This window comes from Sorex fumeus, unplaced genomic scaffold (genome assembly GCF_029834395.1).
Source record: "Sorex fumeus unplaced genomic scaffold, SorFum_2.1 ptg000130l, whole genome shotgun sequence".
NCBI classification, from domain to species: domain Eukaryota; kingdom Metazoa; phylum Chordata; class Mammalia; order Eulipotyphla; family Soricidae; genus Sorex; species Sorex fumeus.
In genome coordinates this window covers 5,366,198-5,383,100 of record NW_026606187.1, presented here as the reverse complement: position 1 = coordinate 5,383,100, position 16,903 = coordinate 5,366,198, and the positions used below count along the sequence as shown (strand labels likewise).

The following is a 16,903-nucleotide window of genomic DNA, read 5'->3' as shown; positions in this document are numbered from 1 at the left end:
GGGGCAGGAGGAGCCAGGCAGAGGGGAGGGATGTCGGGCATCGTGGCGTCTGTGTAGCTCTGACCCACAGAACCATCCACGGGAAGCAGGAAGCCCAAACTACAACTGACGAGGTGCCTGCTAAGGGTGGCGGGGTAGGAGGGACCCTAGGGACACAGGTGGGGGTAAGGTGACACTAATGGTGGAATCAATGCTGGGACACTCTATGCCTGAAATTCTATCCTGAGTAACTTCCCTTGGGCTGGGAGATGCCCTGAATGACAGAGCATTCCAAGGTTCGTCCGGGCACAGTCCTGCCCCCAACACTGATAGTTTTGACTCTAACATCCCCTGAATATAAGTCGTTCTAAGATCACATCCTGGAGTCATAGCACAGCGGTAGGGCATTTGCCTTGTGTGCAGCCAGCCCGCCGAGCCGAGTTCGATTCCTCCGCCCCTCTCGGAGAGCCCGGCAAGCTACCAAGAATATCTCGCCCGCACGGCAAAGCCTGGCAAGCTACCTGTGACGTATTCAATATGCCAAACACAGTAACAAGAAGTCTCAAAATGGAGGCGTTACTGGGCCTCCTCGAGCAAATCGATGAACAACGGGAGGACAGTGTTTTGCTTGTAAGATCACTAGGGTGGCCCCCTATTTAAAAAGTTAAAAAGAAAAAAGAAAGTTAAAAAGAAAGTTTCTTTTCTTTGGGTTGGTTTGTTTGAGGGCCACCCCTAGTGATTCTCAAGGTTACTCCTGGCACAGTGCTCAGGATCCTAACAGTGCTCGGGGGACCATATAGGATGCCAGGGATTGAACCCAAAGCAGCCACATGCCAGGCAAGTGCTCTACCCACTGTACTATTCCTCCGGCCTCAAAAAAGAACAATTCCTTTTCTCCCTTTTATACTTTTTTTTTGTTACTGCTCCTTGTCACTTCTACTCTGGTGCCATTAATGCAATTGATTTTTGCTCAAACCAGCTTTAAAAATTCAGGGCTGGAGAGGTAGCACAGCAGGCGAAGTGAAGAATAAAACCATTCTCGAGAGCCCTGATCCCACTCCAGGAAGCCCGGAAGGGAGCAGAAGCTGGAAGACGCCCCTCCGCCCCCTTACGAGCGCACAGGAGGACCTCGCTACCTCATGGTTATATTTTCAAGTTCAAGCCTGAAAATTTGGGAATCTGTAGAGACCTGACTATTTAGTGTCTTCACTAAAGATAGTGAAGACACTATCTCTGGGGGCCAGAAAGATAGTACAGTGGGTAGGGCACTTGTCCTGCACACGACTGCCCTTAGATCAATCCCCAGCACCTCATATGATCCCCCGAGCACCCTCTAAGGAGTCACTCCTGAGCACAGAGCCAGGGGTAGTCCCCTGGGTCCCCTGGGTCTTGAAGACACACCATTATCTGCATCAAATCACCTGGTAAAAGTATCTCCAGATGCCAGAGGCCCCCGGAGCTGGCGGCAGAGGTTAGAGAGAGAGGAGGAGTGAAGAATGTGCTGAGGGTACCTGATACGGTGACAGCAGGGAAAGATTGTCCTCGAAATACACGGAAAGGGCCAGGAAGGTGTCCTTGCTCATGGCCCCCAGCTGGGGGCACGTCACGCCTTTGAGCAGCTGCCCTGTGCTGGAGACAGAATGGGGGGCCGGGAGGAGATGGACAGACGGACGGACAGGGGAGAGCCGGGAGACGGGGCGGCCGGAGGGAGGTCCGCTCTGGCACAGGCTACACACGGGTCCCACCAACCCTCACGCCTCTGAAACCGGGCGACTGGGACACCAACGCACTCACAGCCCCCAGGAACGAGGCCCCCCTACCTGAGGAGCTCCTCGGCCGGGGCCCGGGACAGGTGCTCGTACAGGAACAAAGCCTGGGGGGACAGAACAGTCGGCATGGAGCCCTGCGGGAACAGGCTGTGATCCCATTTGACAGATGGGAAGACGGAGGCTGGGGTGTCCCTGCAGGAGCAGGGCTCCATTTCACAGCAAAGGGGAAGCAAAGACAAGCACCGACCACCCGGTGCAACCTAAAAGAGTCTGTCTTGACCGGGCAGCCGAAGTGACCCTGCTGACCGCAGGCGCAGACAGACACACCTGACAGAAGCCCACGACAGAAGCACAAGGCAGCCGCACGGTGGCTGCCGCACGTGACAAACGCACGTGCAGCCCACGTGGCAGATGCAAGTGATAGGCCCACGTGCCGTGCATGACAGACGCACATAACAGATGCACGTGACAGCCGGACAGTGGAGGAGGGAGCCTCAAGGAGCAGAGGCCATCTGGGTTCTCCGTGACCTGAGGGGCGGCCTCCTGACAGGGAGAGCTGGGGCTTAAAACAGCAGAAAGGGGGGCCCAGGGGAGGGTTCAGGGGGCTCGAACGCAAGTTCTGCATGCGGAAAGGTGCTCCCCGAGCAGGGGCAGCCCCCAGCAGCCCTTCCACCCCCCCTCCCAAAAAAAAACCCAAAATCAAAAAAGCCAAAGAAATATCTCCCCTCTCCGTTCCGTGCACAGCCTCTCTGGCCCCCAGCGCCGATTCTGGGCGGTTCTGATCTCTCTCACCCACGTGCCTCCCTGCTGTCTGCGTGGGCACTCAGAGAGCCACGTGGCATTGGATAACGGGAGGGAGCAGATAATCAATATCTGGTCTTCAGGGCCTTCTCCGAATGTGAGCTGCAAAGGCCTCCTTTATTCCCAATAAGGTCACTTTCCTACCAGGGCTGTGGGCAGGCAGGGTGGGAGTCCTTTATCTGTCCAGGGCCATTTGTGTATTCAGCTCATCATTTGCTACCTGGGAGACAGGCCAGGGCCAGCCGAGAGGGAACGTGTGCCTGTCCCAGCATGCCTCGGGGCAAGAATCAGGGGTCCCCGCAAGATGCCCCGGGCCTGTTCCCAGGAGGTGCTTCCATCAGCCGCCCCCATTGGGGGCTAAGATCGGACACGGGCACACCTGCCCACACCCGGGCGTCTTCCCTCACTGACCCTCTGAGAAATGACCCCTACTTTGCACATGGCAATACTGAGACCAAGGGGATGTAATCTTCCCCCCAAAATAATAATGAACAGTAGAGATGCCCCAATTCATGCTTGGATCCGTCTGGCTTCTTCCAGCCACGCCATTCCACTTCCTGAGTTTCCTCACGCCAGCATCCATTTCTCTCAGCAGTTTGACCTTCAAACAGAACTTTCCTGGGAGTTGGAAATCGAACACTGGGGATCCTGGTGCCGGTCACACACACACACACACAATGCACACACATATACATACACACACAGGCATGCACACACACACACCACACACACACACCTGACTCCTCCGAAGCTCCTTTTCCTTCAGGACTGTGGCGTTGAGTCCAGGTTCCCTCCACACGTCGAAGAGAGACACTTGCTTAAAGAGAGCCCCTGGGATCTCCACGATGCCCGGAGGCCTGTCTCCTGCCTCCAGCACCTGTCGGAAGTGAGAAGAGACCGAATGAGCAGCGGGTAGGGGATGTCCCCTGCCGCTGAGGGCAAAGGCCCAGTCCTGGCCCCCACCAGGAAGCACACCAGGTCTGTGAAGCAGCCTTCAGAGGCAGGGATGTTCCTCAAGCCCATCTTACAGGCAAGGAAACTGAGGCTCAGCAATTCAATTGCTCCACATCAAGGAGGAGAGTCTCAGTCCTCCATGCTCCTCAGGTTAGCTCCCCCCCCCCCCAATCACCCAGCCCTGTCCTCTGCATTGTATTGGCCTTTCAGGGCGGGTCCTTTGTGTGGAGATTTGTAATACATTCTTTCACTGGACACTGCAAGCCTGGTTGACCAGGAGGCCCAGTGGTTCAGATGAGAACATAAAACAGTGGGCACTTGTCTTGCATGTGGCAGACCTGAGTTCGATTCCCAGCATCCCATAGGTTCTGCTGAGCACTTTCAGGAGTAATTCCTGAGTGCAGAGCCAGGAGGAACCCCTGAGCATCTCAGGGTGTGACTCCAACCACCACACAGTGGAGGTGACAAAAAAGACAGTGGGGGTGACAGTGACTCCCAGCTGAGTGAGAGGCTGGTTTTATTTGATTTGATGTGGGGGGGGGTACAGCTTCCAAGCAATGCTCCAGAGGCCCAGGTGCCCACTGGAGGCTCAGCCAACCAGACCATCAGTTCGATGTGGAGGCCTGGGGAAGTGGTGCTGTTTTCAAGGATCCTGGGGTGCAAGGAATGCCTAGGCACCCCGGGACTTCTGGGGGCCTCCCATGCAGCACTGGCCATGCTGGGGGACCTCGTGGGCCATGAAGGGAACTGCTGCCCTAGCTCCAGGCTCCATGGTTTTAAATCCATCTTTAGATCTAAAAAACCAAATGTTTGGTGGCCAGGGGAGACAGCTCCAGAGGTACATGTCCATCAGGGGCAAGCCTCTGAGTTCTCCTGCCAGCACCATGTGGTCCTCAGGCTCCCCCAGGAGCAGCCCTGGCAGCCTCAGAGCACCACGGACCAAGCATCAAGACACCGGGTCACACCACTGAGCCAAATACCACAGAGAATGGCCCCTAGCTCAAGTGTTAAAAAACATGATCCAGCCTGGAGTGACAGTACAGCAAGTAGGGCATTTGTATTGCATGTAGCCGACCCGGGTTCAATCCTTGGCATCCCATATGGTCCCCCGAGCACCGCAGGAATGCTTCCTGTGTGCAGAGCCAGGATGAACCCCTGAGCATCACCAGGTATGGCCCCCAAGCCAAAATCAAACAAACAGACTCGAGCAATAGCACAGCGGGTAGGGCATTTGCCTTGCATGCAGCCGACCTGGGTTCAATTCCCACCATCCCATATGGTCCCCAAGCACCACCAGGAGTAACTCCTGAGTGCATGAGCCAGGAAGAGGTAACCCCTGTACATCGCCGGGTGTGACCCAAAAAGCAAAAAAACAAAAATGATCCTTGGGGCTGGGTTGATAGTATAGCAGGTAGGGTGATTTCCTTGCATGTGACCAACCCAGACTCAATCCCTGGCTTCCCATATGGTCTCCTGAGGACAGCCAGGAGAAATTCCTCAATGCAGAGCCAGGAGTAACCTCTGAGCATCATCAGGTGTGACCCCCCACACACACACCCAAAAAGACAAAAATAAATCCTTTAAGGAAAGCCTTCCAATGTGACACTTAGAGGAACTGTGACGTGGGCCCAGGAGCTCAGGTTCATCGGTCACCTCCCTGAGTCCCAGAGCCAAGACTCAGGGACTGTCTCTCACCTTGCTGAGGACACCCTGCTGCTGGACCATGGACAGTGCAGACAGGTGCAGGGAGCTGGTGCTCCAGAGCAGCTGCATGAGGTCCCTGTGCTCCATGGCGTGGAGGGCCTGGGTGCCCACCCCGGGCAGCAGCATGCCCAGCTGACTCACGTTGTGGAAGGACAGCACCTGGGGAGGTCCAGCTGGCTGAGGCTCTGCTCAACACTCTCCAACACTCCCTCCTGCTCCCAGCAGAGGGCGCCAGTGCTCTCCAACACTCCCTCAGGCTCCCAGCAGAGGGTGCCAGTGCCCTTGCACTGCCTCCCACTTCCAGCAGGGGGAGACTGAGCAGTGAGGGAGCCAGCCCCCCCCCACCCCCCCCACCCCCAGCCTTCCTCGCTGTCCCCTACCCTCAGGAAAGAGCAGGCAGAAAAGACAAACTGTGAGGCCACTTGGCGAGGCTATCCTGGCACAGACAGCAAGATCCTCAGTCACACACAACCACTGGGGGATGGGGTTGCGGGTGGAGGGGGGTTATGTTCTGGTGTTCGTTTTGAACCCAACATTTTTAAGTGGGAGGAACTTTTAAAATTCAGGTTCAGAGCTGGAGCAATTGCACTGCAGGCAGCAAGCTTTTGCCTTGCACAAGGCCGACCCAGATTCAATAGTCAGCATCCTATTTGGTCCCCCAGAGCACCATCAGGAGTAATTCCTGAGCACAGAGCCAGGAGTAATTCCTGAGCACCAAAAAAAAAATCCGGGTTCAGGGGTTGAAAAGATAGTACAGAGCTCAAGGCTTCACGCACTCTATCCAGTTGAATCACATGTGGTCCCCAGAGCTCACTAGGCGTGACCCCTGAGCACAGAGCCTGGAGTGATCCCTGAGCACAGAGCCAGGAGTGATCCCTGAGCACAGAGCCTGGAGTGAGCCCTGAGCACAGAGCCAGGGGTGATCCCTGAGCCCTGCAGCATATGGGTTGAGTTTCTGGGTTTTTTGTTTTGTTTTTAACATCCACTGTTTCTGGGTCTTTGCCAACCAGCGGGAAGAGACCGACCCAGCGCCCTTTAGGATGGCTCTGTGGCTGCCTACACAGTCCTGGCAGCCCTAGTGGAAACTCAGAGTTAAAGGAAGTATCTCTGGATAGGATCTGACACGTCAGGGCAGAGGCAGTGGGTGCTGTTCGCTGATTCGCTCTTGACTTCCTCCCCCTGCTGGCATATAGGTGGTGAGGACTTTCCTTCTACTCAGGGTCTTTCCTTGGCTCTACAGGAAAGACAGTGGGGGCCGGAGAGACAGTTCAGGGGGTTCATTTGCTCAGGGTCAAATCTCCCACACCACAGGTGTTCCCCGGACAACCACCAGGGGTCAGTCCTGAGCACAGGGCCAGGAATAGCCCCTGAGCACCATCACAGAGGCACCCCAAAAGTAGAGTTGGGGCTGTCCTTGTATCACCATCTGTAGGACAGAGAGCCTCAGTGCTCACAAGGCAGACAAGACCTTCTAGACCTTGACTTCTTAGTAAAAATCTTTCTAGGTCTCAGATGGAGGAGCTGGGTACCAGGAAAGTAACATTATTTTGTCTGTGACTAGGACGGACAGGATGCTCGAAGGAGGGGAGCGGGTTGAGCTTTCCTCCCCGCCCCGACCAGGGCTCGGCAGCCGAAGGCCTCCAGGACCAGCCACCTCCATGCTGAGACCACTCTCCGCACACATGAAGGTACTGGCAGAGGGACAAAGCCACGCGGGTTCCGGGGCCGAGATCTCCAAGCCTACTCGAATTGGAGTCGAGCATCCTCCACCCAGATCCTCCAAATTCCAGTAGGCGGGGGTCACACCCACCACCTGGCCCCCTGGCGCCGTGTAATCCCATCAATGGCCAAGACTCAGAGACTATAAAATCCAGCCCCCGGAACCGCGCGGCCACACATCTTATCAGGACATCTTTTATGACATCTTATTATCTCATTCCTACTTTGGACAAACTTGCAGGCTATCGAATGTAGCCTGCCCACAGGGCAGAGTCTGGCAAACTCCCCGTGGCGTACCCAATATGCCAAATACCAGTAACAATGATGGGTCTCATTCTCCTAAAGAGCCTTGAATATAATCGCAGGGCTAGGATGAAAGAGACGTTACTGGGGCCTGCTCGAGGCAATCGATGAATAACAGGATGATGAATGAATGAATGAGGACGGACAGAACTCTGTGTGTGTGTGTGTGTGTGTGTGTGTGTGTGTGTAAAGCAGAGCCTTTGGGACATTCAAAACAGCTCCCCCTCCCCCCCCACTGACCTTCTCATAGGCCAAGTACTTGGCAGACAAAATGACGACCTGACCCCTGGCCCAGCCGTTGACCTGGTTGAGGGTAGGGATGGCGGCATGCACGGCCTCCGGGGACAGTGACTCCAGCTGAGCATGGCTCAGGCCCACCACGGCATCCGACAGGGAGCCCAGCGTCTCGTTGAGGGTCTGGTTCTCCGTGGCAACGTCCAGGAGGTCAGCTTTGAGCTAGAGGGGGAGCAAGCTGGAGTGAGGGCGGTGGACACATAGGAGAGTGGCCTCCTCTCCGTCCAGGGTATAAGGAAGCCTGGCCCAACCCAGGCTCTGAATCGGTCCGCTGAGAACATGGCTTCTCCGGCCTGAGCCTCCACATGGAGCAAATTCACTTTGTGCCTCGACTACACATCAGCTCACTCTGAAATCAAGCTGAGGTGTGAGGAGGAAAGCTGTCTGTTTTACCTCTAATTCCACTGCAGTCTCTTAGCACCTGCTTTGCTTAGTGACCTTGAAGCCCAGATCCACAAAGGCAGCTCTATTTCTGTTTGGGTTGAGTTTGGTTTTTTTTTTGGGGGGGGGTCACACACAGCAATGCACAGGAGTTACTCCTGGCTCTGCACTCAGGAATTACTCCTGCAGTGCTCTGGGGATCATATGGAATGCTGGGAATCAAACCCAGGTCAGCCACATGCAAGGCAAACACCCTACCCACTGTACTATTGCTCCAGCCCCTTGGGTTGGGTTGTTTGTTTTAGGCCCACACTTGCTGGTGCTCAGGGCTTACTCTTTGCTCTGGGCTCAGGGGTCATTCCTGGCAAGGCTTGAGGACCAGATGGGGTGTTGGGGATCGAACCTTGTTTGGCTGCATGCAAGGCAAACACCCTACCCGCTGCCCTATCGCTCTGGCCCCAAAGTTGTTTTTCTCTCATGAACTATGCAGGGCTTGTGGGCAGCTCCATTATAGTCTGTAAAAAAAATAATGCTCAACTGTGACCAGCAAGTTTATGAAAGCCTCCAGAAAACCTTCCCTCCTAAAAACAACCAGAGAGCCTGGAGTGATAGTACAATAGGGAGGGCATTTGCCTTGCATGGCCTTGCAAGGGTTCGATTCCCGGCATCCTACATGGTCCCTCCGTGCACATCAGGAGTAATTCATGAATGCAGAGCCAAGAGTAACCCCTGAGCATCACCAGCTGTGACCTCAAAAAGCAAAAAATAAATAAATAAATAAAAATAAACGGGATTAATGCAAATGCTAAGACTTCTTCTGCCTCTTTAAGCGGGTACTTTGTGTGTCATTTCTGTGTGGTTGTCTGTAAGCGGAGTGCAGTTCTCTGCGTTTTACTTCTAACAGTTATCCCGGAATGTGTCGGCCTTTCTGTGGCCTGTGGCCACCTCCCCTAGAAGGATAGTAGGCAAGTACTGGGCAATGCATTTCCCAGCTGCTTCCAGCAGAGGGGGTGCTGCACTCGCCTCTGTAAAACCAGACCAGCACTGGGAGAGGTGCAGCACCTGGTCCTGAACACAGTGTCCCTTCCAGAAGCGCAAGGCATCACTGAAATGGCCACTGGAGGGCAGCAGAGGGAAGCAAAAGAAGCAACTTGCCCAGGCATCCGGGCGTCTCCAAAGTCAGCACCGCCCCCTTCTCCCCTGCAGCCCCCAGAGAGACCTCGAGGTCAGAGCTCCTTAAACCTCTTCCGCTCGCCACCCCTTTCGACCAAGAAATGGGACACAGGCCAGGGAGGGCTGCCAGGAGCACGCGGTTGGTCTTGAATTTTTTTTCTGTTGGTCCAGAGGCATGCTCAGACCCTCCAGCTTTAGTGATGCCGCTGAGTCGCGACCAATGGTTTAGGGCACTGGGGAGGGCGCTTTCCTTGCACGGCCAAATCCCCAGCACCCCACATGGTCCCCCGAGCCCCGCCAGGAGCGATCCCTGAGCACAGAGCCAGGAGTAATCCCTGAGCACAGAGCCAGGAGTAATCTCTGAGCACAGAGCCAGGAGCCATCCCTGAGCACAGAGCCAGGAGTAAGCCTGAGCACTGCAGGATGTGGCCCCCAACAAAAACCAAAGAAGTTAAGCCAGGAATCAGGGACTCCTGCCATTCCTTCCGTCCCCTTGTGTGTTTTCTGGCTGTGCCCTGGCTCCTGTGACCAGCTCCCGGGCCGCTGCTGTGAGGTCTGTGCCCTGGGCCTCTTCCCTCCCCATTAAGACTCTCGTCAGAGGGCTCCCAGATCCTAGGTCACCGCCTATGCCGTTACTTCCCCCGCCCCTCAGAATCCAGGCTAGGTTGTTCTCCACCTTCCTCTGGCTAGTGAACCCGCAGAGGGGGTCTGGGCCCCAGCACCCGCCTGCACCTTCTGCACGCTGGCCTGGAAGCCCCTCAGGCGGCTGCACTTGATCATCTGGTGAAGGAGGACGTGGGCCACGGCAGCATCCAGCAGCTCCAGGTCATCGTAGAAACACACAAGCAACCCCAGCCTGCAGGGACGGAAGCAGGGAAGTGATGTGGGCAGGGGGCCCCACACCACACCCCGTCAGTCAAGCGGTTCATGGTCACAGCCCTCCCGAGGAACCCACACTATGCCTATGAGATAGGGAGGTGCCGCAGACCCATTTCATGGAAGAGCCAACTGAGGCTCAGAGCACTCATGTGAGCTGCTCGAGGTGATGGAGTTGGAACCTGCCTTTGGATCCATGTAAAGGTGCCATCTGTCCCGCTGGGTGGCAAGAAGGGGGCTGAGTCCACACAGATACCCCTTCCCCATGATGGGGCGGGCCAAGTTTCCACCCTACGAAAACCCCAACAGCCACAGCCGTGCTTCCGGCAGGACTGCCCAGTTAGATATTCTGAACTCTCTGCATATCTCCCCATTCTACAAGACTGACATCGGGCTGGAGCAATAGCACAGCGGGGAGGGCATTTGCCTTGCATGCAGCCGACTCAGGTTCGATTCCCAGCATCCCATATGGTCCCCCGAGCACCACCAGGAGCAATTCCTGAGTGCATGAGCCAGGAGGAACCCCTGAGCATTGCCGGGTGTGACCCAAAAAGAAAAAAAAAGGAAAAAAAAGACTGCCATTCCAGTAGGGGCAGACCAGAGTGGCTGGGAATGTGATGGAGAAGCCAACCCATCTCGGCGGCAGCACGGAAGGCTCGGGTGCAGCCAGGGCTCAGTAAACGCCCAGACAAGGACTTCCTGTCCCCATGGTGAGACACCACTCTCAGGAACCTTCTCTTCCTGATTCATTTTTGAGCATTCCCTCAGCCAGTTAATGGTGACAAGCAACGCAAGTGATTGTGGACCCGCCATGGGGCTGCTTGGGAGCTGGTGTGGGAAACGGAGACAGTGTGAGGGAGGGGACAGTGGAGGGGGGTGGAGGGGGCGGGGTTGGAGCATTGAATGCCGGAACAAAGGCATCTTGAGCAACTGTGTAAACCATGGTGCCTGAGTAAAGGGGGGGGGGCAGGGAATAGAGGCCCCTCCTTTTCTTTTTTATCTTTTTTTTTTTTGCCTTTTGGGTGACAGCTCAGGGGTTCCTCCTGCCTCTGCACTCAGGAATTACTCCTGGCGGTGCTCAGGGGACCATATGGGATGCTGGGCATTGAACCCGGGTCGGTGTGCTATTGCTCCAGCCCCCCAGGCCCCTTGTTTTCTACCCAGAGTCAGATAAGGGTTCTATACACTAGCTCCCCGAGGCCATGATCTGGCCCCACCAGGCTGTCCACACTGCTGATGGGCTTGATGTGGAGCACATGGAAGGTTAGGAGCAAAGACAAGAGGCTGGCCAGTCAGCTGGGGCCGGAGGGGACCTGTCGCCTCCTTTGGTGGGGAGTGCTACCCCCAGGGCGAAGATGCAGATGCAGCCAGTTGGAGCTGTAGCCCGTGCCAACAAAGTGAGCTCTCTGCGCAGTTTTGGTTGTGCTTGTGCAGTGCACGCTCTGAACTACTGTCCCTGCTGCTCGAGGGGCAGCTAGCTTTGCTCGTCCTCACGCCTCACAAGAAATGTGCTGAATGGGGGAAGGACAGCGGGGAGGGCGTTTGCCTTGCACGCAGCTGACCTGGGTTCGATCCCCAGCACCCTGTATAGTTCCCCAAGCAGCCCCAGGAGTAATTTCTGAGTGCAGAGCCAGGAGAACGCCATGAGCGTCACTGGGTGTGGCCCCCAAACAAAACAAAACGTGATGAATGAAGGAACACGTGGAGGGCCAAGGAGCAAGGTGAGATGCACCTCGGAGAGGCAGGCGTCTGGCTGGCTCCTGATGGATGCTCTGTGGGTGCCCGTGTACCCCACCCCTGCACGGCCTGGTCCTACCCACTAAGAGCGACACTGACACCCTCCCACCCACAGGAGAGGAAGTGGAGAAGCTGGGGAAGGCTCTGTCTGTCTGTCCGTCTGTCTGATGAGAAAGGTTGGAGCGAAAGTGAAGGCTGCGGATTAATAATCACGTGATCACTAAGATCTTCTGGTGTGTGTGTGGGGGGGTACTCCTGCATGGTGCTCAGGAGACCCCAGGTCCCTGCGAAATCACCAGTGCTCCCTATGTGTGCTGGGCTGGATGGAGCCCGACACCAGGGTGAGTTGAGTCGGTTATCTTACAGATGGGGACATAGAGGCCGGAGATCTAGGGCCACTGCCAAGGTCATGCAACCTACTGCATGGGGTAGAGCCACGAGGGAACCTGGAAGTCTGGCTCCAGGCTCTGTGTCCTTGGGCCCCTCCCCTGTGCAGGAAAATGGGGGCCATGGCCATGGGTGGGGGGAAGGAGCGCCCTATTGTTCTTTCAGAAACCGTTATCAGGGACTCAGTCGAAAACAATGACTGGGCAATGAGATTGGATGAAGTCATGTGACCGGCCTGAGACATGGGGGGAGTGCTCCCCACTCGCCCCTCACTGCCCCTGACCTCCTAACCCTTACTGGGGGTCACCAGGTACACAGCTCCTGGCCCTGCTCTGCAGGCAATGCCTTCTGGGGAGAGGGGGTCACAAATACTAAAGTCTACAGCTGCTCTCTCCCCAGGGTCCCCACAAGGGGCTCACAGAGATGAGGGACCGCCAGCTGGTTTTCTTTGTGTTGTTGTTTTGTTTGGGGGCCACACCTAACGGTGTTCAGAGCTGACTCTTGGCTCTGTGCTCAGGGATCACTCCTGGTTGGCTTGGGGAACTATACAAGGTGCCAGGGATCGAACCTGGGTCAGCCGCATGCAAGGCAAGTGCCCTACCCACTGTGCTATCTCTCCGGCCCCTCACCAGCTAGTTTGAACTCTGGGCTTGCAGCCTGGGATCTGTGCATTTGGCTGGGGATGCAGAGAGCTAGGAGGGTCAAGAACATCCTGTTTCTGGGCTCAGAGCAGTTATTCTAGACCAGGTAAAGGGACCATGAAGCCTGACCCACGGGGATCAGAAATTGTGGGTTTCTGGAGCTGGAGTGATAGCAAGCAGGTAGGGCATTTGCCTTGCTGGCAGCCAACCAGGGTTCGATCCCCAGCATCCCATGTGGTCCCCCAAGCACCACCAGGAGTAATTCCTGAGTGCATCGCCAGAAGTAACCCCTGAGCATCACTGGGTGAGACCAGAAACCAAAAATAAAAAGTAGTCGTGGGCTCCTACCCAACCAGAAGTCCCCAAATGGAGTTTTTAGGGAACAGTTCCGATGGCATGCAGAGACTTAGGGTTCTTCAAGGCCAGGCATGGGGGACTCCCACCCAGGCGTCAGGCAGTGCAGGGGCTAGCGCGAAGCCGACACGTGGGAAGAGCTGGGCGCCCAGAGCCCCCACACCTACCGGTGGACGGTGGAGGTGTTCCTCATGTCAAAGCTGGAGGAGTCGATCCTCTCCAGAAACGCCCGGGCCAGGGCTGGGGTGATGTCATAGACCGTGTCCAACTGCTTGGTGGCATTGTCATAGCTGATGAACAGCCCCATCTGGTGGACGGGGACAGGAAGACTAGTAAGAAGAGCAAAGGGGTCCTGGCAGCCCCGTCCCGAGCACCTGAAGAAGCCCAGTTCCCTTGTCCTTCCTTTCCTTCAAGGGCTCCTTTCTACCCAACTGTTCCCTAAATGATTGCATTTTGGTTTGGTGGGGGGACCCACATCTGGTGACGCTCAGGGGTTATTTCTGGCTCTGCACTCAGGAATCACTCTTCGTGGTGCTCAGAGAACCATATGGGATGCTGGGGATCAAAACCCATGTGGGACATGTGCAAGGCAAGTGCCCTCCCCACTGTGCCGTCACTCTGCCCCTAGTATTGCTGTTTTTTAACATCTGAGCAGTGGAATTTCTCAAAGTGCCTTTAGGTATAGGTGTCTTGCGGGGAGGGGTTGACTTCTTGGGTCACACCCAGCGATGCACAGGGGTAACTCCTGGCTTAACACTCAGGAATTATTCCTGGCGGTGCTCAGGGGACCATATAGCATGCTGGGAATCGAACCCGGGTCGGCCACGCACAAGGCAAACACCCTCCCCACTGTGCTATGGCTCCAGCCCGAGGTATAGGTGTCTTGTATATAAAAGCTTGTTTATATCTAGACTTGTTATATGAAGGTCAGAGGAAGCAATCCACAAATGTTCAACTTCGGTTGTTTCTTTTCAGAGATGAAGTTTATAAATGGTTTTCAGGTGAGAAAAGACACGTATTTAATGTTTATAAACATTTAGCTGTGTATCCACCCACAGATGATACACATCTATTCAACTTTGTTGAACACATTCAGATTCTTTCTATGTTTGTCCACCTTGCTTGTATGTCTAACAGTGTCCTGCCCTGGATTGAAATCCCTGCTTTCAGCATAATCATCCAGTTTTTGTTTCTTGTTCCTTTGTATTTTTGATCCAGACCTAGTGATACTCAAGGATTACTCCTGGTGGTGCTTAGGGGACCATAAGGGATGTCCGGGACAAAACCCGGGCTGCTGTGTGCAAGGCAGACACCCTCCCCCCTATGCTATCACTCCATACCCATGACAGTCATTTTGTGCTCAGAAAGTAGGCCGTATTTCATGAATTGTACTTTTTGTCCATAAAGGAAAAACCCTCTGGGTATTGGTAGCTTGACCAGACTACCCTGTACCTTGCCATTTCTTCCCTGCATTCCCAGGTAATAAAGAAAATTTGCAAATGGCTGCCATCTTAGAAATTCCCCATGAGCCACCCACATTCCTCTGAATGAACCTCTACTGCTTAACCAGGAATGTCAAACGGAGGTCCACTGCTTATAAAATGAAGAAGACACTTGAAATATTCCCAGCATCCTAAGTCAAAGATGGTTGGTTATCTGCTGCTTGAATAAGCTACTGGATGTGAACGCTTCTCTTACTGCCAGGGTACACAGGATAAAAACGAGGTGGGGGGAACAGGATCTGGAAGATGGTCCGGAGGGCTTGCGTGTTGAGGACCCAAGTTCAATACATGACCCCTCAGGGCCCCTGGAGCACGACTGTGTATAACCTCAGCACCACTGGGCCCTCCAATGCCATATTGCCAGGTCTGCACAGCTGAGGCCCAAAGAGTTAGACTAAGGGTTGTAGGAATGACCACTAGGCCTCATGACCACTGCTTGGGAGGTCCCCAAAATTAATTTTTAAAAATCAAATAAATAAACACCATGTTCCAGACCAGGATATCCAAGGGGCTGCAGTATCCTTAAGTTAATGACAGGTAGACCCTCCGGTCAGGAGCCTTCAGAGATGTGTATTCTCTACTTCAAATACTAACATCCAAATCTAATCCTGCTCATAAGTAAGTGCTGTCAACAGGAGTGACTAGGACCAGCAGTGCTACTCATCAATGTGGCTTTTCATCTGGGTTCAGGCTCTAAAGGTCTGGAAACTCTATAGCCATTGTCCTTGGTTTATGTGATTTGGGGTTCTTACCCCTCATTTTCCTTATATCACACTCCATGCACATCAGAGCGCAATCTTGGTGGTCACATGCTTTTTCTTGCTATTGCTCTCTACCACTAGAGCACAGGTCAATGACCAACCCGCTATGATCTTTTTTCGAGAATTTTCTTGAGAAACACAAGATGTATGGGCTGAAGTTGAGTGACCAATTTCCGGTGCCTCTTATTGGCTATATGAATGTGAAGGTTAAGTATAGCTTAGGGGTTCATATTCCACTACACACACACACACACACACACACACACACACACACACACACACACACACGTATACATCTTAGGGGCCAGAGAAATGGAACAGTGGGTAAGCACTTGCTTTGCATGCAGCCAACCTGGGTTTGATCCCCAGCATCCCATCTGGTCCCCTGAGTACTGCCAGAAGTGGTTCCTGAATGCAGATCCAGGAATAACTCCAGAGCCTTGCCAGATGTGGCCCCCAAACAAAACAAATTCACAAAAGTAAAATTAAGACTACATCTTAGTGCCACGTGTATTTATAATGAGGACAGATAAATGAACTTTTCCAACTTACTTCTATAGGACTTATTTTCTTAATTTCTTCAAATGGAAGGTGAACCATGTATCTACCCAAAATCCATAAGCTTTCTGCACTGACCCAGGAAATAGAGTCATCTGAAAAACAAAGGAGTCAGTCAACAAATAAAGACTTTTCCTTGGCATGCGGCAATCAAAAGCACCTTTGAGCACAGGAACGCCCTACGGAACTCATCATTACTTCTGTCAAGGGCCATTTTCCGGGTTCCCCAACCATCAGGCACTGCCTTATTCAGAGGACCCCTTGGATCCCCACCTACAGGCACTGAGATTCGATGGGAGTCAGTCCCAGCAGCAGTAGCAGCAGCAGCAATATCACTGGAAATGTATTGAAAATGCAAAATTTTTTAATATAGTAGACCATAAAATTTAGCTATGCTTTGAGCTCACTTCATTAATGTTCCTTACTAGTTGGTCTCCCAACTCTAAATGTTTGATCATCCTTTATTACTCCCTCCCATAATTATGTTCATTCACACTGATTCACACAACATGACGATACTGAGCCCAGCTGAACTGCTCATCTACCCTGCTGGGGGTCCCAAATGTTCCCCAAATCTTTACTTACTGGGGCTAGAATGTGTTTCATCTAACCTTTCTTTTTTAAAACTTTCTTTTTTTCCTTTTGGTCACACCCGGCAATGCTCAGGGGTTATTCCTGGCTCTGCTCTGGGGAATTATTCCTGCTCTGGGAACCATATGAAACACTAGGGATTGAACCCTGGGTCAGCCACATGCAAGGCAGATACCCTACCCTCTGTACTATTACTCCGGCTCCACCTCTAACCTTTCTGCTTCTAAATCCTTCTTCAAAGTTGAACTCAAATGTTTTCTCTTCCTTAAAGCCTTCTCTTGTCATATCATGTCTAACTCCTCTGAATTCTCAGAGAACCACCTCTGGCAAACTTTGAAAACTCCCCGTCAGCAGGATGTTAGTGGACCCATGTCCAGGACACAAGTGCAAGTTTCGCCAGGCTAGAATTGGCCTCCATG

At 53.8% G+C, this 16,903-nt stretch overlaps 1 protein-coding gene across 1 annotated transcript in view; it reads right to left on the bottom strand.

Annotated features, from left to right (window-relative positions):
- The window catches only part of OTOA (otoancorin), an 84,490-nt gene that overhangs the window by 35,824 nt on the left and 31,763 nt on the right, over positions 1–16,903 (bottom strand). Inside the window, exons 9-16 of the mRNA XM_056138811.1 lie at positions 15,888–15,988; positions 13,240–13,379; positions 9,810–9,933; positions 7,470–7,685; positions 5,199–5,366; positions 3,286–3,426; positions 1,800–1,852; positions 1,491–1,608 (exon numbers count right to left, since the gene is read on the bottom strand). Of these exons, the coding sequence (XP_055994786.1) occupies positions 1,491–1,608; positions 1,800–1,852; positions 3,286–3,426; positions 5,199–5,366; positions 7,470–7,685; positions 9,810–9,933; positions 13,240–13,379; positions 15,888–15,988 (1,061 nt within the window). The remainder of the gene's footprint in view (positions 1–1,490; positions 1,609–1,799; positions 1,853–3,285; positions 3,427–5,198; positions 5,367–7,469; positions 7,686–9,809; positions 9,934–13,239; positions 13,380–15,887; positions 15,989–16,903) is intronic.